This window comes from Phyllosticta capitalensis (genome assembly GCF_038381095.1).
Source record: "Phyllosticta capitalensis strain CBS 128856 chromosome Unknown BKA78scaffold_2, whole genome shotgun sequence".
Lineage (NCBI taxonomy): Eukaryota > Fungi > Ascomycota > Dothideomycetes > Botryosphaeriales > Phyllostictaceae > Phyllosticta > Phyllosticta capitalensis.
The window spans coordinates 3,307,392-3,328,337 of record NW_027117440.1 but is presented as its reverse complement, the minus strand read 5'-3'; the positions used below and the strand labels follow the sequence as shown (position 1 = coordinate 3,328,337).

General features: G+C 55.9%; 8 protein-coding genes across 8 annotated transcripts; 4 read left to right on the top strand and 4 right to left on the bottom strand.

The window, feature by feature from the left end:
* Positions 1 to 4,828: 4,828 nt before the first annotated feature.
* Positions 4,829 to 6,271, top strand: BKA78DRAFT_350425 (uncharacterized protein; the record flags this gene model as incomplete). The annotated part of the gene is made up of 1 exon (XM_066890988.1): positions 4,829 to 6,271. One exon carries the CDS (start codon positions 4,829 to 4,831, stop codon positions 6,269 to 6,271), a length of 1,443 nt encoding a protein of 480 aa, XP_066748465.1.
* A 739-nt stretch (positions 6,272 to 7,010) lies between these two features.
* Positions 7,011 to 11,492, bottom strand: BKA78DRAFT_341495 (MRC1-like domain-containing protein). The gene is made up of 2 exons (XM_066890353.1): positions 8,121 to 11,492; positions 7,011 to 8,065 (listed from the first exon to the last, which is right to left on the bottom strand). Exons 1-2 carry the CDS (start codon positions 11,377 to 11,379, stop codon positions 7,197 to 7,199), a joined length of 4,128 nt encoding a protein of 1,375 aa, XP_066748464.1. The 5' UTR covers positions 11,380 to 11,492; the 3' UTR covers positions 7,011 to 7,196.
* Positions 11,493 to 11,736: 244 nt separating this feature from the next.
* BKA78DRAFT_245997 (uncharacterized protein) lies at positions 11,737 to 12,816 on the top strand (the record flags this gene model as incomplete). The annotated part of the gene is made up of 2 exons (XM_066884173.1): positions 11,737 to 11,796; positions 11,857 to 12,816. 2 exons carry the CDS (start codon positions 11,737 to 11,739, stop codon positions 12,814 to 12,816), a joined length of 1,020 nt encoding a protein of 339 aa, XP_066748463.1.
* Positions 12,817 to 13,563: 747 nt separating this feature from the next.
* On the bottom strand, positions 13,564 to 14,879 carry BKA78DRAFT_293093 (BAR domain-containing family protein; the record flags this gene model as incomplete). Its single annotated transcript, XM_066886155.1, has 6 exons — positions 13,564 to 13,596; positions 13,692 to 13,823; positions 13,881 to 14,475; positions 14,530 to 14,612; positions 14,676 to 14,748; positions 14,845 to 14,879. 6 exons carry the CDS (start codon positions 14,877 to 14,879, stop codon positions 13,564 to 13,566), a joined length of 951 nt encoding a protein of 316 aa, XP_066748462.1.
* Positions 14,880 to 15,453: 574 nt separating this feature from the next.
* BKA78DRAFT_246086 (uncharacterized protein) lies at positions 15,454 to 16,495 on the bottom strand (the record flags this gene model as incomplete). Its single annotated transcript, XM_066884181.1, has 2 exons — positions 15,454 to 16,311; positions 16,364 to 16,495. 2 exons carry the CDS (start codon positions 16,493 to 16,495, stop codon positions 15,454 to 15,456), a joined length of 990 nt encoding a protein of 329 aa, XP_066748461.1.
* Positions 16,496 to 16,623: 128 nt separating this feature from the next.
* Positions 16,624 to 17,518, top strand: BKA78DRAFT_307432 (ergosterol biosynthesis protein-like protein). The gene is made up of 2 exons (XM_066887865.1): positions 16,624 to 17,002; positions 17,054 to 17,518. The coding sequence occupies exons 1-2, from the start codon at positions 16,943 to 16,945 to the stop codon at positions 17,441 to 17,443; spliced, it is 450 nt and encodes a 149-aa protein (XP_066748460.1). The 5' UTR covers positions 16,624 to 16,942; the 3' UTR covers positions 17,444 to 17,518.
* Positions 17,519 to 17,606: 88 nt separating this feature from the next.
* On the bottom strand, positions 17,607 to 18,815 carry BKA78DRAFT_246660 (galactose-1-phosphate uridylyltransferase; the record flags this gene model as incomplete). The annotated part of the gene is made up of 2 exons (XM_066884232.1): positions 17,607 to 17,833; positions 17,882 to 18,815. 2 exons carry the CDS (start codon positions 18,813 to 18,815, stop codon positions 17,607 to 17,609), a joined length of 1,161 nt encoding a protein of 386 aa, XP_066748459.1.
* Positions 18,816 to 19,272: 457 nt separating this feature from the next.
* Positions 19,273 to 20,639, top strand: BKA78DRAFT_307429 (uncharacterized protein). The gene is made up of 3 exons (XM_066887864.1): positions 19,273 to 19,437; positions 19,492 to 20,044; positions 20,092 to 20,639. Exons 1-3 carry the CDS (start codon positions 19,350 to 19,352, stop codon positions 20,339 to 20,341), a joined length of 891 nt encoding a protein of 296 aa, XP_066748458.1. The 5' UTR covers positions 19,273 to 19,349; the 3' UTR covers positions 20,342 to 20,639.
* Positions 20,640 to 20,946: the final 307 nt, after the last annotated feature.

Genomic DNA, 20,946 nt, shown 5'->3' with positions numbered 1-20,946 from the left:
AGGACGACAGCCAAGTATTCAGGTACGCTTAACGACTTGATGGACAATCGACGCTGCATCGCTACCAATCCCTGCCGTCAGCCATGCTGGAATTCTGGCAAAGACCACGAGCAGTGGCTTCCGCAGGGTGCACAGCCCTCAGGATTGCCAAATGAATGGATCGCCGGTATTATCTTGGAGCTCTCAATGCTTGCACCTCTCACTTCCGGTAAAAGTCTGAGAGCTACATCCGTGGCCGGCATTGGCCAGTCTCACGAGCGCCGATTGGCTGAAGCACGAAGTCGCGGAGAGGTTGTCGAAAGAGCTTTCGACGCTTGCACCTCTCGTTTCCGGTAATCAGCTGAGAGCATCTGCTGTGGCTGGCATTGGGCAGTCTCAAGCGCTCTTCTGGCCACAAAGAAGACGCCAAAAGCGGAAGAAGCTTCCTGAGCCAGAGCGCTTCAACGGCGAGACCGAGTCAGTGCTCCTCGCATACATCAGGTTGCTTACGGACTTCGCAAACTTCGGACGGACACAAAGAGGAAGACGAATTCAGCCAGATCAATCCTTGACGCTCTTCTAGCTCGAGCGGCTGCAAGAAACTCTGGCAAGGGCGCAAGCAGCAGCAGCAAAGAGAAGGGAATGGCTTGAACAGATCACATTACGGAGCATTGCACGGCGACAGAGGCCGGGAGGACGTTACAATGTATTGACAGTAGGAATTTTGGCTCTCTCCCACATTTACATCATACTATCGGGCGTGGGTGCTCCGAGGAATGTACCTCAGGGTTTTTGTGGACAGTAAAAAGATGCTTGGATGATTTCTGCCTGGCTAGCCCTCACAAATCATAGATGTATGCTGATTGTGATCATTTACCGAGCTGCTTGTTGTCCTCAAGTTGCGCTGATTGCCCATGACATGACTGAAATCCACGCAGAGGGTCAAATCCGTACTTACCACCCCGGAGGTTGCGAACATCCGTCTTTGGAGCTATTAAGACGGGCTGCGCTTGCTGGCAAGATGAGCTTCGTCAGCCTTTGATACCAACGACTCGACATCAAGCACTCGTAGAAGGGTGGACAGGTCTCATAAGAGTACACCGTGGTCAAAGACCAGAACAGCAGCGAGACAGTGCTCATTAGCTCAGAATTTGCAGGAGCGTCCTTAGCCCCGGAAGCACAAAAAGAAAGAAAAGGATGGGCAGTGAAGTACTTGCAAAATAAAGGCGGTTGTTGCCCACGCTGGGAATCGAACTGGTGCTCGCAGAGTTACCTATTTGGGCGCCCACTAAAAAGCAAAAAGGAGTGTCGACCATCTACCCTCTTTTACCCTTGTCCAATCGGTTGCAATTGGTCGTCGTCGGCATTTCATTGGGCTTCATCTGGCCATGGTAACCTGAGTGACATTTTGACTTTATAAACAGACCAAAAAGCCGCTGGATTTCTGATGAAGGGGGACCTGAGGTCTGGGCGTCCCGGCGCAGTCACCTGTGACGTCACCTGAGAGTAGTACCAGCTAGGCGTCTGTCTTCTGGCGCGCGTCCTCCATAGCAGAACAAGAACCTAAAAGACCTGCTTCAGGTTATGAGCCCTTGTCCTAACCGCTGCCTTTGCGCTTGATCTAAGCAAGTCAACGTTCCTGAATCAATTCCGTTCACCAGAACCGTGCCCGGGACGCGTCGTCGTCGCCGACGCGCACTCACTTCGATTCCGTCAAAAAAAATTCCGATTTTTTCGCGACCGACAACCCATGATCTGAGCCTTAACTCTACATTTGACGCCAGCAAATCTTCTCGTCACGGAATCCTCTCGTCACCAAACCCTGTCGTTGTCACCAATTCCTCGTCAACAATTTCTCGTCACCGATTCCTCGTCACTGATCCTCTTGTCACCGGAATTCCTCGTCATCATTACAGTCACCGAAACCTTTTCATCACTAGAACCTCTTGTGGTCCTTGGCACGCAGCGCGCCACACCCTACATTCGACTTGACACTTCTACCTTCTTCGACGAAACCCGACCCGCTTCGCAATCTGACCCTTCGCGACCATACATGATCTGGCCTTGAAAGGCATCTGGTACTGTCTACGTCTACGTCTGTTTCTGTCCCTGGAAACACTCTGCTAAGGTGCGAAGCCGAGCGAAAAGCTCGCTGTCTACGTCCGTTCCTAAGCACCAGCTTGGTGATCAAGTGGTGCAAAACCCTACGACCTTTCCTATTCCTAGATACCCCTCTAAGAATGTGCGAAACCCGTCTACAAGAACCCGTCTTTGAAAAGCCATCTGCAAAAACCCGTCCACAAAAACGTCTACAGACACCCGTCCGCCTCGGAACTCGACTACGCTACGTTCTAAGAATTAGCACCCGTTACTTATTCCAACCAACACCACGCTGGTACAATTGACACAGCAGGAACAATCAGGGGGAGAAAACAAAGTAGAAATGTACAGTATTGAGCCTCAGGGGGCGAGACAGGGAGAGACAGGCTATGAGATGGGCTGGAAAGTAACGTGCTGGACGGTGGCTCGCTGAGCTAGGACACACACTGACTGCGCAATTGGCTGTGCAACTGTCTGGAGGTTGAAGCCTAGATTTGAATGCGTTGGAAGGTGACTTCAGGGGCGCTGAATGAATGATGCGCCAGGCTCAGGTGACTGTGTTGGGCGTGAGTGACTGCTTCGGCACTCCGGCACGCATCCGCCGACCAAAAGGGTGAATGTTTTACAAAAAGAAAGCTGCTCACGCTGGGATTTGAACTGGTGCTCGCAGAGTTGCCTATTTGGGCGCCGCCTAAAAGACAAAAAGAAATCCTGACCTTTGATGGAATCAGTACCTCGTACCCTTGTCCAGTGGGGTGCAATTGGTCGTTCATAGTAGGTCATTGGCGCTTCATCCAGGTCTTGGTAATCCAAACGACAATTGGATGTTATGAACAGACCAAAACCCGGGATTACCGACCTCCCTTTTCAGTTTTCAACCCACCCCGTTCACCTGGGGCGAACCGCAAAAGTCTGATTACAGCTGGTGCCTGCGACATTTGAAGCTAGTTTACCTGACTCTGTGTTCAACGCCTCGCCTTCGCGTCCTACTGCCTTTGTGTTTCACTAAGATCTTGTCCATTCACAGCTAATCCAGCTCCTTGCTAGCCGCGCGACTGGCTACACGGCGGGCTATAGGATGGGCTAGAAAGTAATGTGATGGAAGACAGCTTGCTGGTTAAAAATACACACTAGCTGCGCGACAGTGCAGCTATCTGAAGGTTGACCCCTAGATTAGTACGCGTTGAAAGATGATGTACGGGGCGCTGAATGATGCGCTAGGCTCAGGCGACTGCGTTGGGCTTGGGTGACTGCTTCGACATTGTATCCACCGACCAAAATGGTGATTGCTTTACAAAAAGAAGGCTGCTCACGCTGGGACTTGAACTGGTGCTCGCAGAGTTACCTATTTGGGCGCCCACCAAAAAGCAAAAGGAAATGTCGACCTGGAATCCGCGCTCAGCGCCTGAACCAGTTGCCCGGGTACAACTGGTCGTTGATGACACATCACCGGGCTTCTCCCAGGCCGTGGTATTTGAGTGACAATTTGATCTTATAAGCATACTAAAATTGTGATTGCTACCAGTGCAGTATGCCGTCTTCGACGCCCAATCGATGACACAAACACGTTTCTTTGTCTCTAACGCCGCTCCTGCTACAACGCCACACTAATATGGCCGCGCAAACGACTTTGTCTCGCAGCCTAAGATTTGCTATCTACTAAAGCTCGAGACGCCTGTCGCGCGCCGATCATAGGATGAAAGACTGCGATACGTGTATCTCAAGACAACATACAGAATATTGTTGAGTGGAAAGCCCACAGCAATATGTTGGTTGTCTCGAGTCCACGTGCTGCCAATTTTCCCCGCGAAGGAGACTCGCACAATGCAGAGAAGCGACGACACGTATGACGAGCCCATCAGGATTGATGACCGAGACATTTGTTGCTGCTTGGAGTAAAAGGAGGAAAGCAAAACAGCGGACTTGCAGCCACCCCCAATTGAAGTGAGCATTGTAAAATTACAGTAGAAGTGAATGGCTTCTGGTCGAAGGGAAAAGTCACCGATGAAAGGGAAGTTGGTAGTACGTTGTGGATATTTCGGGGTGAGTGGCAGCAACATTCAGGGCCAACTAAATTAACACTACTCTCTTTTCACTTATAAACAAGCACCTTCTCTGAAGCTTTGATGTCTGTTTCGTAATGTTTTTCGTGCCGGGAAGTGTTATTTCCGCTCACTGTGATTGCTGCTTCTACACCCGGCGACCTCTCTGCAACTTCAGACGTAGCAACTATTGATAAAGCCCGCCCAATTGGGCGAAATTCCATCTGATGAAGAAGAACGAAGGAGAAGGCAAAAAGAGGTATCACCGTGCTTAGATGCCTAAGTCATTTCGTGCGTGTCGCCCGAGCACTCCTCGTAAGCATGCAACACTTGTGCTCAAATGACTAAGTCGTTGCGCACGCGCCGCCCGAGCACTCCTTGTGCGCAATTGGTGGCTCTGTCCAACTTCGAGCGTACTTGTTATTTTTCAAGCTCAAGTGGTGGCAGCGTTGGATGGGGGAAGGCGCACCTGCTTTGCGGGCAAGTGCCTTCCCAATCGGGTCGCCGCACACGACATACACATTTCGAAACCACGCTCTCTTCTGTAACTCTTCGGGCTCTCTTTTGAAACTCTCCAGGCTCTCTCCTACCACTCTCTGGCTTCCCTCTGCAACTCCCCGGCTCTCCTCTGCAACTCTCTGGTCCCGCACCCATTTCAAGCTTCTCATCGCTCAGCACTCGTGTGCAGTCACGTTTCACCGAGCAAGATGCCGACTAAGCGCAAGCGTACCCCCGAAGCGGATGCAACGATCCAAGACAATTCCATCGACGCTAAAATAAAAAGAGTCAAGGAAGCTTTGCGGGCTTTTGACAAGGCCGCAGGCAAACCGGACACGGCCGTGAAGAGTAAAGATGATGACGAAGCTGCATGCAACACAGAAGCCGTCATGAAGAGCATGGAGGACGACGAAGACGGCCATTGGCACGCAATTCGGCTTGCCAATAAAGCAGCCGACGAAGCCTTGAAAAAGGCCCAGGATGAGGGCGATGAGATGGCCATCCGAAAGGCATGGGATATGACCAAGAAAGCGAGGCAAGACATCATCAACGCCGAGCTCCGGGAGAAGACAGCAGAGAAGCGCAAAGCGAGTCGCCAGGAGACATCGAACGCGGAAAATGGTACAACAGCACAACTCAAGGCTGGGGTAGCAGAGCGCAGAGCTGCCCGTAAGCAAGCAACCCAGGCTCGCAAAGCTGAAGCCGCTGAACGTAGTCGTATCGAGGACATCGAGGAACAGAACCAGCTGTACAATGCTTTGATCCGCAAGGAGGACCCCCCAACTCACTTCCCGGACAAAGTCGACCTCTCTCAATGGACCAAGTTCAAGAAAGGCCAGACAGCCAGAGGTGAAGACAGAGTTGATTGGGAAGTATGGGTGACTTGGTCACAGTGCGGGATATGTGGCACGAGGAGGCGCAATGAGGAACAGATGCGCAGACACTGGAAACTGGACCACCGTTTCGGCGCCAAGAGCTCAGAGAAGAGGAAGAAGGCCAGAGACGAGCTCCAGCCATATCTCGAACTGCTCAAGATCAAGCAGAAAGAGCCTGAGCTGCAGACGTTGGGTCAAGACGCGTCAGACGACAACTCCAGGCCCGCCCCACCGCTCGCGATTAGACAAAACGACCCTGACCATGGCTTTGATTGCGGGCTGCCGAGCAACGAGATTCCTCCCAAGACAGTCGAAGAACCGCCTCGCACCGCGAATGACCCATTCCAATCGTCATTCACCAACGAGACGCCAGCCTGTAGCTACACCCGAGCCGACGACATCATTAAGCGTGAAGAACACTTCAACGCTGGTGCCTTTGACCCCTACTTCGTGGCGAGCGCCGACGACCTTGCCAAAGACAGCTCCATCTCATCTCCACCGCCTACCATAAAGCGAGAGGAAGACTTCAACGCCGGTAGCTACGACCCCTACTTCGTGGCGAGCGCCGACGACCTCTCAGAGGCTCCTAACATCCCTCACAACCCCTCAACGCCATCGCTCGAAGACTCCCTGCGCAACCAGAGCGCCGACGACCACGCGGAAGCTCCAACTGTCCCTCCCAACCCCTCGACGTCGTCTTTCGGAGACTCTTTGCGCGAGCAGAACACGTTCGATGCCAGCTTCTTCGAATCCAGCTTCTACGGTCCTCCTCGTTGAACTGCCATCTTGTAACCTACGACTGTGCCAATAGACATTCCGACGAGCTCAGCAAGGCTTGGGCTTCCGACAGCTTCCCAGCGCCACGAACACGAGCCTTACTTGTTCACGACACGACTGTACCAATAGACCTTCCGACGAGCTTAGCAAGGCCTGGGCTTCCGACAGCTTCCCAGCGCCACAAGTGCGAGCCTCCCTTATACACGACACGACTGTACCAATAGCCATTCCGACGAGCCCTACAAGGCCTGGACATCCGTCAGCTTTCCAGCGCCACTAATACGAGCCTCACTTGTTCATGAGCACGACAAGACATGGAGTCATCGGCCATACGAACAAGAGAGCTCTTGCTTGCACTTCCCTCCTTCCCCCGTACCAATATCTTAGCAGACACACACTTGTACTTAGATAGCTCCTCAGAATCAACCAGCTCCACTCCACCGTGCGTGACGGAAGAAACTGCCAATTCGAGAACCTCTGTCGCCAAGTTAGAACGCGTCGAGACGAGGAGTGCTCAAGCGCTTGATGCTTTACAACATAGAGAATTTTGCTCTTAATGGACAGGCACAAGGAGCATTCAAGTGCTTGACGCCTTCGACATAGAGAAAATTTTGCTCCTGATGGGTTGGCACAGGGAGCATTCGAGCGCTTGCGTCTGAGTGTGCGACGACGTGAAGCTGCCAAGTAAGCCTCAGTTGGATTGGTTTTTTTGCTTACCTACTATGACTTACATGTAGAAGATGCGAATGAGGTGGAAGAGGATGGCTGAAAAGTGTGCATAACAATGGTATCTGTAACTTACTTACTCCATTACCCCAAAGCAAACGCCTTCCACCATGCCGATCCAACAAACACAAGACTCCCACAAAGAAATCCAAGAAGTCACGAACAAACCGACGATAGAACAAACCAGTAGCACCCTACTCTACTCAAAGCCCCCACCCGTCCCCAGGTACCCAGCAAGGCCGCTCCTCCTGCCAACCCCAACCTTCCTCTTCAACCCCTCCTTCCTCTTCCTCTCGGCCGCCTCAACGACCTTCTTGCGCTCCGCCTCGCGCGCCTGGTAATGGATATTGCTCTTCTTGCTGCCACCGCGGCGGACCTCTGCAGCCGCCGCACCACCAGCATCGCCGCCGCCACTGCCATTGCTGCCGTCCGACGTGGTCGACGTGGTCGACGTGGTCGAGAGGTTGTTCGTGGCGCGGCGCAGGAGCGTGGGCACGCGGAAGCCGGGCCGGTGCGTCGAGCCGGCCGGCGCGTGGAAGGCGAGGGGCCCAGAGTTTGCGTCAGAGGAGGCGGCGGTGGAGGAGCGCGATAGCGAGAGGCGGTCGACGACGGGGCGGGCACTGCGGCGCGAGGCCATGGTGGCGCTGGCGGAGGTGGAGGGCCCGTCGTTGTCGTCGGCGTCCGAGTCGGAGTCGGATAGGGTGACTTCTTCTTGGATGGAGGGGTTTTCGAGGAGGGAGGAGACGGATTCGCGGATTTCGGCGAGCGTGGTTGGCTTGCGCATGGGCGGCGGCATCGAGGTCGTGGGAGCGGTACGGCGAAGACGCGCAGGCGGACGCTGCTGATCGGCGCTGTCTGGTGCAGATGGCGACTTGCGTTTGAGAGGGTTCGATGGGCCGGCTTGCGCTGGAGCAGCGGGTTGCTGCTCGCCGTTCTCGGCCTGCTCCTGCGAATCCGCAATTGGCATCTGCTGCGAGTCGTCGGTGGGGGCCTCGAGGAAGTCAATGTCATCGTCGTCGTCGTGGTCTTCGATGGCACGGAGGAAGGCGAGTTTCTTTGGGTTCTCGGCTATGAAAAAGTCAGTAAGGACGAAGGTTGAATACCAATATGAGTGGGAACTTACCAATCTTGCCAACCCTCTCGTCCTCCAGCAACGCCTTGCGCATGCGAGCAAATTCGCGCTGCTTCCTCCGCCTCATCTCAGCGCCATCGTCTTCCGAATCGCTCAGATCAAAGTTGCCGCCGCGTCTCTTGCGCAGACCGCCATTCGCAATGTCTTTGTAGAGCTTGTCAATGCGCTTCTCGTCCTCAGCTCGCTCCCTCTCGGCGTAGAAAGCAGCCATTTGGCGCTCATCCACATCAACTCTGCCTTCTTCAACCATTTGCTTGAGGTCCTCGTCGAGCTCGTCGTTGCTGTCGTCATCACTTGCACCACCAAGACCAGCATACTCGTCTTCCGATTCCTCGGCTTGTTCGTAAACCATGTCCTTTGCGGCACTGTTCTTCTTGTCAAAGGCCTCCTGGCGCTTTTTCTGCTTCTTCGCGCCCTTGCGGAGAACGTCAAAGGCCGAGCGGTCGATGTGGAAGTCTTCGTCCGCATCTTCTCCTTCGGGTTCAGGGGCAGCTGACTCGGAATCCGCATCCGACATGTCTTCATCCTGATCCACGTCGGAAAGCTCCATGTCTGCTTTCTTGCCCCGTTGCAGACGGCCCTTCTTCTTTTGAACCTGCGGAGATTCTGGCTGCGGCAAAATGACCGTGTCAACCGTGACGCCCGAGCCATTCGCGCCAGCAGACGATGGCACAGGTGTCCTCTGCGCAAACTTGAGCGGCGAGCGAGAGACATCAAAGCCACCGTCTTGAGTCGGGTCGGGCATCTCGGACATCTGGGTGCTTGGGACTCTCCCATCCTCAGCCGTTCCAGTCGGGAATTGAGACAGGCCAAGGCTGATTTGTCCATGTTCCTCCGCCGTTTGGGATGGAGGGGGCATGCTGTCCCTGACAACGCTCTGCTGGGATGCCTGCGTCATGCCCATGTCAAAGCCCGGAATCGAGGACGAGGGCATGCTTCGCAAGAAGTCCAAAGAGTCCTGTTGAGAGTCTCCAACCGCGGTGGGAGGCACCTGGGACTCGGGATCCGCCATCGTGCCAGCGAACATCTGCGAGAGTCCCATGGGCGGGGCGGCTGGAGCAAAGCCGAATGCGGCCATGGCCTGGTCCTGCGTCGTTGGGGGTTGGGATTGAGGTGCGGAAGGCTGTGGTTCGGTTGTGTCGTCGTCGTCCTCGTCGACGACGCGTCTTCGGCCTCGGGGTGCTAAGGTACGGCGAGCCGTCTCTTCGCCATCGGATCCCTCCTCCATATGATCGACCTCAGCCTCAACGGGTGCCTCGCTGACATTGGCCTCATCATCAGCCATCTCCTCGTCGTCCTCCTCCCCTGCTTCGTTGTCAATCAGACCATCACCAGCGTCAGCCGCCTCCTCGTCCTCTTCGTCCTCCTCGCCCTCCTCTTCAGACCCAGACATCTCTATGTCTTGCTCTTCCTCATCTGCGCCCTCGCCATCTTCGACGTAGCTCTCATCATCGCTGCTATCCAGAAAGTCATCACCGCCACCTTCAGCCTTCTTTTCGGCCTTTTCTTTCTTTGCGAGCTCCTCGTCCTCTCTCCTTGCCTTCTCAAGCAAGTTTTCGAGTTCCAGCTGATCCATCTCGCGCTCCTCCTCCGTCTGGACAAAGATGCCCTTTGCTTTCAACAGCTCAATCTTTTCCGCCTTCTCTCTCATTGCCTGCTCGCGAGCCTTTGCTTTCAGTGAGGCTTGCAGCTCGCCGGCGGTCATGGATCTGCGGCCTTTGGAGTCAATGTTGTCGTCGTGGTTGAGGTGGGCGAGATGGCGGAGGGCAAGTAGAGCGGAAGGTTCTTTAGACTTGCGGATGGGCAAGGTATCGAAAACGGCGAATCGGGTGGGGATGATTTCCAGGTCGTCGTCGTCATCGTCGTCGGCGGCAGGTTGCGTGGGCTTCTGGGGAATGACGCGGAAGGCTTTCAGTCTCTGCTCCGTTTGCGGAACGACAGCTTCAGGGAGTGACTTTTGCACTGCAGGCTTGGGTGCAGACACGGCGTCGGACGGTTGTTCAGAGACGGCCCTGCCCTTCCCCTTGTCGATCTTCTTGGATTGCGTCAAGAGCTTGCCCAGGTCTGGCAAATCATCGTCACCGGCATCTTGGCCAATGTCTACAACGGTGTCGAGACGGAATCCATTCTGGTCAATCTCCGCGGTGGGCTTTGGGTCTTTCGGCTGCACATCCTGGAAACTCGGAGGACTAGTCGGCGGCGTTTCTTTCTCTCTCTGATCCGCATCGGAAGACGTATTCGGCGTCTCGTTGGACTGCTGCGTCTCCTCTGCAATCGGCCTGGGCTGGCCGTAATTAAATCTCGCAAAGAGGTCCTTGGTCGTGTACTTCTTCTTCGTTTTGGCGCGGTGTGTCAGTTGCATGGACCGGCTCATCCTTTGCGTCTCCCTATTCATCTCCTCGATGGCCTTCTTGCTCGCCTTTCTCGTTGGCCGGCTCTGTTGAGTGAGCTTCTTCCCGATCTCCTCGTCGTCATCGCTGTCGCTCTCGGAGCCTGCCAGGTCGCGTTCTGCGCGACGGTTGGCCTTGGCCTTGCGGCGGCTCTCTTCTCGGGCAGTTTTGTTGGCTGCTTCACGCTCCTTGCGTTCCGCTCGTTTCCGGGCGACCAGCTCCTCCAGTTTAGATTTGGCGTTTGAATTCGAAGTCGAATTGATATCCTCCTCGTCCGATTCCGGTTCAAATGCGGCGGGACGAGCGGGCGAAACAAAAAGGCCAGGGGAAGAAGCGCGTGAAGCAGGAGTAGCAGACTTGGGACTTCTTCTCCTTGTCGTTTTGGATACCGGCTCGTCCTCCTCCGAGCTCGCTGCGTCGTTTGCATTCTCTGCCGCGGGTGACGACTGAGTCTCCTTCCGCTTGTCCTTGCCCGACATGAGCATACGCCTAACCCTGGCGTACGAATTCTCCTCCTCTTCTCCATCGTCATCCCGAGACTCCTCTTGTCGCCTAGCAAGCATCCTCGCCGCCATCTTGCCCGCCGGCTTCCTCATAGTAACAACATCGTCCTCGTCATCATCGTCACTGGACGCGGAATCCAGAGACGCGGTCTTCGCGGGGGCATCCGTGGTTGGCTTTTTCGCAGTTTTTGCAGGAACGACATCGTCTTCGGAGTCGTCGCTCATGCCAGCGGCGGCAAGCATGGCCTTGACTTTGCTGCGCGGGGTGAGCTCCATGGGCGATTTGGCGACGCGTGAAGCGGGCGAGGAAGACGCGGAGGAGGCGCGCGAGCGATTGGGAGTCGAGGTGGCAGACATTTTGGCGGAGGACGGCTGCTCGATGCTCGCCTGGACGTATGGGTAATTTGATATTTTCAAAATGACATGGAGAGAATTGGGTGGAGTTTGGAGGGCAGATAGGTCCAGACAAGAGTGTGATGTATGGATAGTAGCTCAGCTCAACGCGAAAGTCGTGTCGGCGCGTCGAGAGCAAGTCAGGGCGCGTCGGCCAATGGCCGCTAAGTCCGGGGGGCAGGTCAACGCAACGGGCAGGTTTACGCGAGGCGCTTTTCTGCCAGCCGCCACCGCTCGATGCGCCTACCAGCGCCTCCAAAAGTTTCCTGAGAGCGGAAGCTGCGATCACCACTCAGCAACGCACGCCGCGCAAACGCCAAAATGCCCTCAACACACAATGTGGACAAGCCGTGGGACACAGACGACATTGACAAGTGGAAGGTCCGCACCTGATTTGCAAAAAACTCTACGCAAACATCTTTTTTCTGACTGTCAACACAGATCGAAGACTTCAAGCCCGAGGACAACGCCGGCGGCAACTTCGCCGAGGAATCGTCCTTCGCCACGCTCTTCCCCAAATACCGCGAAGTGTACCTGCGCGAAGCATGGCCGCTGATCACGCGGTCGCTGGAGAAGCACGGCATCGCGTGCACGCTGGACCTGGTGGAGGGCTCGATGACGGTCAAGACGACGCGCAAAACGTTCGACCCGGCGGCGATCCTCAAGGCGCGCGACCTGATCAAGCTGCTGGCGCGTAGCGTGCCGGCGCCGCAGGCAGTCAAGATCCTGGACGACGGGACGGCGTGCGACATCATCAAGATCCGCAACCAGGTGCGCAACAAGGAGCGGTTCGTCAAGCGGCGGCAGCGCATCCTGGGGCCCGAGGGGAGCACGCTCAAGGCGCTGGAGCTGCTGACGGGGTGCTACATCCTGGTGCAGGGAAGCACAGTCGCGGCCATGGGGCCCTACAAGGGCCTCAAGGAGGTGCGGCGCATCGTCGACGACTGCATGGCCAACATCCACCCCATCTACCACATCAAGGAGCTCATGATCAAGCGCGAGCTGGCAAAGGACCCGGAGCTGGCCGGCCAGAGCTGGGACCGCTTCTTGCCGCAGTTTAAGAAACGCCACACCTCCAAGCGCCGCACCCCCTTCAAGGTCACCGACAAGACCAAGAAGGTCTACACGCCCTTCCCGCCGCCCCAGGAGAAGAGCAAGGTCGATCTGCAGATCGAGAGCGGCGAGTACTTCCTCAGCAAGCAGGCCAAGGAGCGCCAGCAGAAGGAGAAGAGGGAGGATGCCATGAAGGCCAAGATGGACGAGAAGCGGAAGGAGCGCGAGAAGGAGTTTGTCGCGCCAAAGGAGGACCTGGGCTCGGAAAAGAAGAAGAAGGACAAGAAGCGGAAACGCAAGGACGACGAAGACGGCGCGGGTGAGAAGAAAAAGAAGAGCAAAGACTGAGCTGTGGAGCTGAAATAATATCCTCTTCTGGAAACCCCGTCTTTGCTGTTCATGAAGCTCGACGTGGCAGGGCCACAGTCAACAGATATTCAAGCCGTCTCGAGTCGTGACCGGAGAGCAGGACAGGGGAAGCACAAAAAGCATTTGACAGGGTTTTATTTGGTTCGGCGTGAGGTGTAGGGAGTATGCATGGCATCATTCTTAAGTTCTTTGGGCTGTCAGTACGATCTTGAACAGGACCTCAAAAAGCGGCGTCAGACGAGAGACATCAATTTACTGCGTTTGATTCAACTCCTTGGAAAGGCTTTGCATCAGTTCCCTCGGGCAGGCAGAGCGGTTCCAACAATCCGAGCGGCCGAATCCATCTGTAGCTGTACCCAGGAAACAACAGATTTGCGGAGAAGCATGTGCTTCGTACAAAGTCAAGAAGCCTTTCAACTCGGAAATTCCAAAATGCAGTTCATTAGCCCAAACCAGACTAAGCACCCATCCCGCCAACTGCCACTGCACACGCGGAATCTAAACAAAAGGGGGGTTGGTACAAAAAGGGGATTGTTATCGTTGGTGCCCATAGCTAGGCAGATTTATTCTCGGCCATCCATCCACCACTAATCCACGTGCTCCCAAAAGAAGAAGAGGTTCAAAGAGCACCGTTTCAAACAACAAATTCGCATTTCACTGCCGCTCCATCCGAGTCCAGTCTCTCTCAATCTGAATGGATTGGATTGATCAAGTCGCGCCGCGCGCTCAAGCACCCTCGCGGCTCTTGCGGTAGCTCGCCTGTTGGGAAAAGCAATGAATCAGTATCGACTCGACGGTACAGGATAAAAGTGCGCGCGGGAATTTCACGCCTCGTATGTGCCATGGCGACGCACCTCCTGCTCAACCTGCAACTGATCAACGGCGGGAGCCAGCTCGCTCAGAATCTCATATGCCTTCTTGTGGTACTCGAGTTGGGCGGCAATCAGGTCCGCCAGGTTGCGGAGGGGCTCGGGGGTGTCGAGTACCTGCAGATGTCGAGTTAGCGCGTAGTCGACGGGCGGTCAGTCCAAATCGCGTCTTACGTTCTTCATGACGCCGACAGCCTCCTCGGTCTGGCCGACAAACTCGTCCTCGGCCTGCTCGATTTGTGCCCGCGCCTCCTCGCTGATGTGCTCCTCTCCACCATCCTGCTTCTTCTGGCCGGAGAGGCTAAAGCCGCCGCTCTTCGCGCGCGCCTTGGTGGCGTCCAGGTTCAGCCTGGCGTTCTCGACCGCCTTGCGGGCACGGCTCGCAAACATGAGGTTCGTGTTGAGGGTGGTGCTCCAGCCGGCCAGGAAGCGGCTCTGGATCTGCATGTCCTGGGCCAGGCGCGCCTCGCCGACCTTCTCCATGGACAGCGCATACTTCTCGAGGGCCGTAGCCAGCGGGTCCTCGCCGCTGCTGCCGTGGTCCTGGGTCAGAACTGTCGAGCTGTTGAGGGCAGCGCGGGCGATTGCGTGGTTGAAGGTCTTGGGCTGCGGCTTCGCCGAGGGAGGAGCGGTAAGGGCCGCCTGGGCCTCCGCTGGCGAGTTGGCGGACGAGAGGAGGGTGACCTTCTCAGAGACTGTGCGGCCGAGGTCGTTGAAGGATTCGCGGATATTCGTGGGGTAGTCGTAGCCCTCATTCGTGAACTGCGAACTGCGGGGACGTGAGCGGGACGCGGCGGCCAGTAATAAGACCCGGGCTACCTACGTGACCTGAAGCATCTTCTGGTGGACCTGCTTCAGAGCATCGACGCGCTTCTCCAACTCAATGTAGTCGGGAGGAAGCTGGGTCTGACGTCGCGTCAGCTAGCTCCGACCCTGCAGCGCTATTACTCCAGCGCAGCGGCGCCCTACCTTGTCATCGGCCTGTCCCAGCTGCTCCCTAACATACTGTTGGGTGCGCGCGGCGAAGGGGGAGAACGAGGCACTGTAGGCATCAGTCGGTCAGCCCTCGATGTCATGGCAGAGGTGGTTGGAGTCGGAGAGATCGGCAGATGCGGGCGCATGCAGGTGGGCGACGTACGAAAAGTTCTTGCCGAAAGACTGGAATTTGTCCATTTTTGAAGTGGATTTAAGAGCACGAGGGGTATCTTGTTGACGGTGATGTGGTGTTGACGTTCAGCATGTGCGAAGCAGGCACGCAAGCAGGTTGCCCGTGCCGGACGGCTGTACAGGGTCACCCGGGACGTTCCCATTTCGGCTAGTCTCCAGGTTGGAAGCTGCTCCGCCTCCAGCCATGAGCTTCCCATTACAACCCTCGACCGTTTTATCACGACAAATGCTCTGACTGTTGTCTAGGTGAATGCCACGCGGCCACATCAGCCTCTTCTCTCAAATTCAATTTGCCGACCGTGATATGCGAGCACTTTACGAAACCTGTGATGTTTCATTGCTCCCGCTCGAGCAACTGCACTTTGTTGCTGGCAGATCAATAATGAAAATCACCCGGACGCCTGTGCTTTGCATGTGACAGTCTCCGGGTCCATTCGAGCTTTGCGTATTCGAATTTGGAGCTCGCCTGGGAGTTCGAGCCAGATTTATTTTCTTGCAGCTTTGCTAATATCAGCACTATATCTGTGGATAGAGATACAAAGACCACGCCCCGTGTCCAAAGATCTCAAAATACACCCTCTTACGCGACCTTCTTTCCTTCCCTCTCGGCCTTCCTCAGCGCCCTCTTCCTAATGGACTCATGCATGTCCTTGTTGAACTTGAGCGTGACGCCATTCATAATACCCACCAAGCTGGCAATGGCCCAATACATGATACCGTGGCTCCAAAACGGCGTGCTGGTGTAAGCGACACCCTGCGCGCCACCAGAGCGACCAATCTTGCCCAACGCAGCCTTGACGAACGCCTTGGGGGTCGGGATCATGGCGCTGGCACGGCGAATCTTGGACATGGCCGAAGTGACGAGGTACGACTGGACGAGCTGGACGGTGACGCCGGAAGGAGCCAGCTCGGCGCCCAGAGCCGTGGACCAGTGCTGCAGGAAGGCCTTGCTGCCCGAGTAGGTGGCCAGCAGCGGGGTGGGCATGACGCCGCCGAAGGAAGCCATGGTGAGGACGAGGCCGCGGCGGCGGGCGACGAGCTTGGGGGCGACGGCGCGAGTGGCCTTGAGCGTGCCGAAGCAGTTGATGGTGATGATGTCGCGCATTTCCTCCTCTGGGGTCTGCAGGAAAGGCACGGGGTTGCTGTGTGAGAGACCGACATTGTTGATGAGGATGGCGACGTCGAGGTCCGAGATGAGCTGGGAGAGGGCGGCAAAGTCGGCGTCATTGTTGGCGGCAAAGTCCATAGCGAGGATGCGCGTCTGGACCTTGTGCGTGGCCTCGATTTCGGCAGCTAGGGCGCGCAGCTTGCTCTCGGTGCGTGAGACGAGGACGATGTTGAAGCCTTTGCGGGCTAATTGGAGGGCGTATTCTTTGCCAATGCCATCGGAGGCACCGGTAACGACGGCCCAAGAGCCCTTGTCGCCAAACTTGGAGAGCTTTTGAGAAAATGTTAGATGGATTGCTCGCGTGTCGGTTTGGGCAACTTACAGAGGCGCCAGGCAGGATGAACAAGCTAAACAGAAGCCGCACGAAGCTGCCAATCTTGAAGAAGGCATATCCAGCGCCAATGGCAGCCAGACCAAGGACTGCGGGCTGCGGGACGTTGTCGAGAGCGGCCATGACGGGCGGGTTGCTAGTGGTGATGGTGTTGGGAGGTGGCCGGCAGCTCCAGGATGTTGGGCAACTTTTCGGACAGGGGTCTAGCTCCGAGCATGACTTGCCTAGAAAAAACCTCTTAGCGATTGATACAAGCTACAATTCCTCGATTACTCCTCGCATAGCTCTTGGATTATTTTCTGAGTTTCTACGATGGAAATCGTATCAATAGAATCGAATTCCACCTACAATTGGTGCCAATTGCCCGAGTCCTCCATGAAGCTTTGACCATCCGCAAGCTCTCACGACTCACCTCACCGGACGGACGACCATCCGCCTCACACCAGCGGTCCTGCTCCGGCCATGCTGCTCCTCATCGACCGCCTCTCCGACCTTCCATAATCCTAGGTCCCTCGACATCGCTCGCCAGCATCTCCATCACAGCCACCGATTGTCTCCCGGCAAACAACAATGTCGTCTCTCCTCTCCTACCTCCCGCAAGCTGAAGGCTTGCTCCCAAAATGGCTTTTCCTGGTACGACGCACCGCTCTCCCTCGCACCCAGGCCCCGCTAACACGCAACCAGATCGGCATCACCGCCGTCGGCAACCTCGTCCAAGCCTACAAGACGCTCCAATTCACCGCGCAAGTCTACATGTCGCCCGACGAGCGCGTCAAGCCGCCCCCCGGCGCATCGCACCCGTCGCTCACCAGCCCGCTCCACTCGCGCACGTTCGGCACATGGACGCTTCTGCAGGGGCTGGTGCGGCTGTATGCTAGCTACCATGTCCATGAGGCGGGCTGGTATCAGCTGGCGTTGATCACGAACGTGGTGGCCATGTGGCATTTTGGGAGCGAGTGGCTGTTGTTTGGCAGTGTCAAGTGGAACAAGGGACTGGCGGCGCCGGTGACTGTCAGTGTGCTGACGACGGCGTGGATGCTGTTGCAGTACAGCGAGTATGTCAAGGCGTGAGGGGCCAGAGAGAAGGGCTGAAGAAATTTGTTTCGCAAATACTTAAATCGCTGCCGATTTATACAATCCAGGGCTCTTGCGAGTACATATGCTCCAAACACCAAGCTTTGCGGAGATCTATGCCAATGTGGTGAGGTGTAGCCAAATATTTACAAGCCGTGGTTCACTGCTTCATGAGCTTCCTGTAGAGCACTCCTCCACACTCGCGGAGCTTGGCCGCCGCTTGTTCGGGGGTGATGTCGCGCTGTGGCTCGGCCATCATCTCGTATCCGACCAAGAACTTGCGGACGCTTGCGCTGCGCAGAAGAGGGGGATAGAAGTGAATGTGGAAGTGGCTGGCTTCGATTTCCTCCTCGGTGCCGTCCAATGGTGCTTGGTGGAGTCCCATGCCTTTGAAAGTTAGCGCTTGTCACCATGTGCCGAGACTTGTGAACTTACTGTATGGGAATTGCGTCTCAAAAAGGTTGTCATATCTCCTCGTGACCTCTGCAATCGCCTCTGCCAGCTGCAAACGCTCTTCTGCCGACAAGTCCACCAACGCCCGCTTATGCGCCTTGCTCACAATCATGACTTCGTATGGCCAAACAGCCCACCAGGGGCACAACGCCAAGAATGCATCATTTTCGAACACGATGCGCTCCTTCTTGCTCGCTTCGACCTGCGCATAGTCCTCCAACATGTGCTTGCCATCATGCTCTTGTCGGTACTTTTGCAATTGCGCCAATTCCAGCGCTGGCTCTTCGGGCAGCCCCGTGGTTGTCCAGACTTGTCCGTGAGGATGGGGGTTGCTGCAGCCCATGGCGGCGCCCTTGTTCTCGAAGATTTGCATGTAGCGCAGCTGCTCCTTTGGCGATGTAGCATCTTCGCCGTGGCCGGTCGGCGGTATCGTTGTTGCGCCAGCGACCTTGGAGAGAGGATTCGAGGGCGACAGGTGTGCGGTGTAAATCTTGGTCCAAGTCTCAATGACGGGGAGAATCTCCTTGGGCTCAAGGTCGGCAAGGGTCTGGTTGTGCGCCGGGGAAAAGGTGATGACGTAGCATTTGCCGGTAACGGGCTTGACCTTGAGGAAGCGGTTCTCGAGGCTTCCATCGTCAGTCGTAGGGGCGTAGTCGGCTTGTTCCTCCTTGACTGCAGAGTAGTCATTGACGAAGACGAATGTCGACTCGTACTGCGGGTTGGTGTCGCCTTGAGCGCGCTTGTTTCCTGGGCAGAGGTAGCAAGAGGGATCGTAGTTGGGCAGCGTGGTGCCTTTTGCTGCCTCTTGCTGGCCCTGCCATGGACGCTTCGTTCGGTGGGGAGAGACGAGAATCCAGCTCCCGCGCAGAGGATTGTACCTGCGGTGGGATATGTCGTTGAGAATTTCCTCGGGCATCGCGCAAGTGGTGATGGAGGGAGAGAGGTGTCCGCGTGGGAACAAGGAGTGACGATAGCCTTGGGCTTTATATGGACAAGGAAGTCAGACAACAATGGGATGGGGCGTAGGAACACGGTTGAGTTGCATCGAAAAGCCACTAGCACCGCGTGATCGGCGGGCCTCGGACGGGGTGCGGGGTTGATTGGATGGCCGACGACCAGAGCGGATAATCAGACGAAAGAAGAAGGCACTTGGTCAATTGATGTTCTATGCATTGAGCTGTGCCTCTTGGAAAAGTTCCATTGCAGGTACCTAGGGTGAAAATACGAAGGACACCGGGCAGCAAAAACAGTTAGAGCTTCGAAACGGCTACCTTATGACGTCGTGCGAGGGGCAGCTCCCGTCCGCCTGGAGTTCCCCAGCTTCCGCTCCGCTCCGCCACGACCACCGGCCTTGGCAGTTTCCGCGGAGCGTTACGTGGACTGAAGCTCCAGTTGCGCGTTTCCATTTCATCCATCATAATTCTCCTTGACTCTCCCAAAAAAGGCCACCATGGCGGCTCCTCACACCTCTTCTAACCCCTATGAAAACTATGACAACGATGCCGTCGAGCGCGACCACATGATAGACCCTGACGATGGTAGGCATGTCCGCATTCGGAATCTGGTCGAAAGCTAGCTCAACTACTCTACAGCTACTCTCGACGACCTCGACGATCCTCTTCAGTCCACCTCTGACCGCGCACCTCTGACGGGCAACATCCAATCCCAATCGAGCGCCCAAAACACACAATCCTACCTGACTTCGAGCATCCCTGGCGAAGACCGCCGCGCCCCTACCAACACCATCGACGAGACAGTATGGCAAACGCTGTCAAGAGATTTGCTTGCAGTATGGGACAAGATGAAGCAGGTTCTGTGGCCAAAATACCTTTTGGGTGGCATGTTGTCCCAAGGCAGTGGTATGGGCGCTATGGAGCATGGGGAGGCTGGAGCCACGTCCGGCGGTATACGAAACGTCCTGGGACGTTGGCCAGATGCAGATGCTGTGCTTCATGGCAGCATGAGCGAAGGTCTCCGTGACTGGGATCTCTGGGGCCCGCTGGTCTTTTGTCTCCTCCTCAGCTTCTTCCTCTCTCGCCCAGCGCGCGACGAGCAAAAGTCTCTGGTCTTCTCTGGCGTCTTCGCCATGGTCTGGATCGGCGAGGCTGCTGTGACTCTGCAGATTAAGCTACTGGGCGGTAGCATGTGAGTACACCGACTCTGGTATTGGTGGCGCGTCTGACATTCTCCAGCTCCTTCTTGCAGTCTGTCTGTATCATCGGCTACACACTCTTCCCGCTCGTCATTGCCTCCATCTTGAGCGCTTTCCACGCACCCGTCATCATTCGCATACCCGTTTACATTGCCCTGGTGGTGTGGTCAATGGCAGCTGGAATCAGCATCCTGGGAGGTTCCGGCGTCGTGCGCAACCGCGTTGGAATAGCCGTGTACCCGCTTTTCGTCTTCTACGTCAGCCTTGGCTGCTTGTGTTTTATCAGTTGAAGAACTTGGGGTGCTAAGATTTTTTTATGCGAGCTGTACTATAAATACCCAACATTGTTTGAGGAGCAGGACTCTTGAGCTGAGGATTGGGGGTTTACTGGCTGGGAGGGTGCATTGGGAAATGGTAGGCGTAGGCGAGGAGAGTACATGTAGTCTGGACTGAGCTAGGTAGGGCTGCAGGCATAAGGTATTGCGCTGGCTCCAGATGGTGCGGAAAATGAATCAACAGATGTGAATCCGATATGCAGGCCTTGACTGGAATGTACGTGTGTGTGATGACAGAATGGTAGGCACAGGGTGTATGGTACGGCGGCTCGCTCAAGAGGCGGTCCCCGGTCGAGTATCGACCCCACCGGCCAGCTCTACTCTGTGAAACAACACACTCTCATCCTCCACTGCCGCCACGGCTTTGATCTCTGAGTTGGCGCCTCTCCGACACGTCTTTCTCGGTCCTGTGTGACTTGACCTTACCGACTCGACTGTGCGCGTCTTGAAATTGACCACCGCCGCCATCGTCGCCGCTGCTGCTGCGTCAAGTCGAACCAAACACCACTGCCGTTCACTCTCCCTGCGCCTCACTCAACCGCAAAGCCGACTGCGCTTTT